At 41.2% G+C, this 4338-nt stretch overlaps 1 protein-coding gene across 1 annotated transcript in view; it reads right to left on the reverse strand.

The window, feature by feature from the left end:
- Positions 1-3447, reverse strand: part of FAF1 (Fas (TNFRSF6) associated factor 1) — a 548275-nt gene extending 544828 nt beyond the window's left edge. Inside the window, exon 1 of the mRNA XM_006879662.1 lies at positions 2953-3447. Within this exon, the coding sequence (XP_006879724.1) occupies positions 2953-2997 (45 nt within the window). The 5' untranslated portion in view covers positions 2998-3447. The remainder of the gene's footprint in view (positions 1-2952) is intronic.
- Positions 3448-4338: the final 891 nt, after the last annotated feature.

Below are 4338 nucleotides of genomic sequence, written 5' to 3' on the forward strand. Positions count from 1 at the left end.
AAGGCTGCAGTCCTTGACCCTCTGCAGTAAGTACATGAGGTTCTCCTCAGTTTCAGAGATCAGGGTTGTGTCATCTGCATAACGCAGATTGTTAATAGATCTTCCACCAATCCTGATGCCACACTTCTCCTCATAGAGCCCAGTCTCTCAGATAATCTGCTCTGCATACAGGTTGAAAAGGTATGGAGATAGGACACATCCCTGGCATACACCCTTCCCAATTTTGAACCATGCGGTGTTACCCTGCTCTGTTCTGATGACTGCCTCTTGGTCCAAGTATAGGTTTCACATTAGCACTATTAAATGTTTTGGGAGTACACGGTTCAAATCCACCAGCTGCTCTGCCGGAGAAGGGACAATTTCCTCCTGTACTAGTCAGATCTGATTTGACGGTACATGTACAAAAATTAATAATAAAAATTTTTTAAAAATCACTAATTCCTACAATTATAAAGTAGATGAAATATACTTTTACAATAATTAATTTTGGGTGGAAAAATTTATCTGCCCAGATACAGATGACACCAGTGTTGTATAAGTATCCATATCCCAATCTTGATCTGTAAATTGTCTAATTACTCACAATATCTGGAGCTTAATTTTTAAAGTTAGCCACATGAAAATATTATTTACTATAAGAACAGTCAATTTACAAACTAACATAAAGAAAGCAGAGTCATCTGTATGATTAATATATAAGGTCCCTACATAGACAATAGGTTAATACGTTTAGCAGGCATATGCTGTGTTGTTGTTGTTGACTGTCTTCAAGCCAGGCACGACTCATAGTGTTCCTAGGAACAAAGGGCTTGAAATCCCTCTACAACTATCGACATTTAGGAAGTGGATGCCACTCATGCTTCCAAGCAGGTGTATAATCTTCTAAATAAATCCTTTTCATTCTACCAGCAATATTTTTTTATCTATGTGGCAATATGAAATTTATTCTCACCATTTGGCAAACAACTGCTCACTGCAGATGCTATTAGCTCTTTCCCATTTGTGATTGGTCAGTGATCCAAAGAGAAAAAAATTACTGGAATTTACTGTCATCAAAATAATGTTTCATTTCCAAAAAAAAAAAAATCCCTGATGCTTATCAGTACAAAAGTTCAAACATGCTTTTTATCTAATTTAAGGGAGCTCTGGTAGTATAGTCAGCAGTAGCTAACCCAAGGTCCAATATCTCCTACACATCAAATCCACCTCTGCTCCATAGGGGAAAGATGGGCAGTAGTCTCCCACTATGATTTACAGCGTCAGACCCAGGATAGATCACTGTTATGATCTGGAACTGGCTTGACACAGTGAACTTGAATTTTAAGAGTTTTATCTAACATAATAATATTAACAATAAAATACTATAACATAGGAAAGTAAAAACAAAAAGTTTAACAGAAGGCATAACTGTCCCAAATAAGAAAGTGAGTAGCTAAAGTTATCAGAGAATGTTGTTTAATGAAAGCAAAATAATAAAGCCATAATTATTTTAAAGCTTTGATGAGCTAGACATTAAGATCTTTTTTCCCAAAGTCATTACTACCAGAATACAACAACTTTATAATGGAGTAAAACTACACCTAGAAATATGTCTTTCTTTTACTAACTGCCTTCCACATTACATATAAGATGGAATTAGAAAAGGGAAATTAAATATTTAGGCAGGCAAAAACCTCAAGCCAATCATAAGTCTACAAAGCACCAAAAGCGCTAGTCCACTTTTAATTCAAGAATCATCCTTCTTCTGTCTGAGTTTGGGGGTCAGTAAAATCAAATGTATGTATACATACAATCGTATGTATATATACATATCACTTCACACTGGATAATCAAACTAGCAAATCCTAGGATTGACCAACAGAACATTACGTTTCAAAATTCAATAACTTAAAAGACAGACAAGGAGAGAGAAATAAAAGAAATGCCTAACACAACCTCAGTAAGGAAAAATACAATTATGTTAGTGTTGGTCCATGTACAATGATGAGAGTGTTAAAGAAGGTAAAGTCTATAACATTTGAGAACAGCTTAATATCTAAGTTAGAGGCATAATGAAGTAAAAAAAAATCTTAATAGAACGTTTCTTCGTCAAACATCAAAGGTTTTGAGACTATTAGTTTTTTGAGAGTATTAGTTCCAAATACAAATTTATTTGAATGAACACTGCTCTACTTCCAAAAGGCTTCAAGATGCATACCAGTGAATTCAGACAAACACAAAAATATCCTTTATTTATGCTTTAAATTATTCCTGAAAAAAGGGCACCAACACGCAATTGAAACCTGTGAGGAAGGGAAGATCTACAAATCAGAGACTGGCAAATTATTAAGATCATGAATTCACAGCAGAAATTTTTTATATATAAGCTACCTGCCTTCTACATATCATTCCACTCACTGGAGATTCCAACAAGACATTGAAAATCTAAAATCCTTCCTTGAAAATAACCACAGTGCCCCTCTATAAAGGAATCAGAAAAGTTCCTACCACACCCCTCTTTCTTTCATTCGGCTTCTTTACTCTTCCTTTAATACACCACACCCACACCACCTCATGTTCCACACCCACACTCCATACATCATAACCTCTAAGAAAGCCAAAACTAAAACTCCCCACCAGTAATACTGCACAGTTAATACCTCCACATTCAATATCCCTAAATTCTACATATAATTTAGGAAGCACTCTAAAGCTCAGACACACACTACCCAAATACTACAACATGCTTTCACCCTACAAATCCCATTCAACACCTTCAACATTCTACATAAATCAAACACACCACGTAAGTCCTCCACGATTTTCTCTCTCACACACACCCCTAAACCACAACCTTACACAAACCTAAAACGACCCACCACTACAGCGCTCAAATGTTAGGAAGAAGTCACTCTGCTGGAACGAGTATCTTTGACGATGAAGGTGAGAGGGGAACAAGAGTAGATACTTCACCTGAAAATCCGCCAGGATCATCTCCCGGTCCATGTTGGACGCCATGGCGGCCGCAGAGTCCCGCGACTCCGGGAGTGAAGCGCGCACCTGAGGAGACTGCGCCTCCTGCGGCCGTCGCCACCGCCGCCGCCGGGAGCCAAGGGGCTGGCGGACAAGCAGGCAAGCGGGCGGGCTGGCCGGCGAGCCGGCGGGCGGGGCTGTACGGGAAACACTTAGGCGTTCATGCACTTGGTAACCTTTAGGCGCCCTGGCCGCCCGCCTGCGTCCCGAGAAGCCCGAGCCGCAGTAGCTCCAACAGAGAGATTGGTCTGGAAGCTGGTCGGGTCTTACTGTCGCCGGCCAGGATGAGGGTAGGTTGCGACAGCGCGCACCCGGCTCCCTTCAGTGGCGACGAGACTAGCGGGGGCGGGGAAACCGAAGGAACGAGCAGGCGGACGAACGCCACGGCCGCCTCCGCCTCCTCCGCTTCCTCCCTGGCCGCCGCCTCCGCCCCTGGTTGGCCAGCGCCACGGCTGTCGCACATTTTGCCTGTCATGGAGGTCGCAAAGCGGCGCTTTGCGGCTGCCACGTGACTGGCCCTCTGTCAAGCGCCGGGCGCGCGACTACCGGGTGAGGATCCTGGAGCCGAGTATGAGGACGCCAACCAGAAACTGCGGGAGCTTCAAGTCCCGCAACAGGTTATTCCGGTTTGGATTTTAGGAAAAGCCTCCAGGTACCGCCTCCCCTTGGGAGGGACGCGAGTCAGCTTCTACTCTTCAAATTGCTACACTCATAGACATCAAGCCTTATAAATCAACTTATCCACGCTCTCACAAATTAACAAACAGCATTTCATAAATGTACATTTAACAAAAAATTCACTCCAGATGACAACTTGATACTTAGCCTCTTATGCTCAGTCGCACCATTAAAGCACTGTCTCGATCTCGCTTCCTCTCTGAACATATAATACTAAGTCCCCATTCCTGCATCCTCTCACTGTCAAGTCCATATGTAACCAGACTTCCTCAATAGACACAGGAAGACATGAAAGCTAAGAAAGATAAGAATCTCTACTTCAACCAGAACCCTCTATTTTTTTTTTTAAATCAGAGATATTCACAATGGGAAAGTTTTTAGTCTAGTATTAAATATCATCAGTTTAAAATGCTTTTAAAGATGAAAATCAGAATGCTCATCAAATACTGAAAGCATAGTTTCTCAACCTACAGTCAAAACAGAGTATCAAACTCAGAACAAACAGGCAACTATGTACAATGAAGTGGCATTGTTTGTAATTGTCAATTACAAGGTCTGGAGAAAGAGTAACAATATATTGAACTTGGAAGTGGGATATGTCAGCTTCTAGTCTAATAAAGCATTTACTTAATACCGTACTGTAGTGCT

Source organism: Elephantulus edwardii, unplaced genomic scaffold (genome assembly GCF_000299155.1).
Source record: "Elephantulus edwardii isolate Elephantulus edwardi_28Jun2011 unplaced genomic scaffold, EleEdw1.0 scaffold00005, whole genome shotgun sequence".
Taxonomy (NCBI): Eukaryota; Metazoa; Chordata; class Mammalia; order Macroscelidea; family Macroscelididae; genus Elephantulus; species Elephantulus edwardii.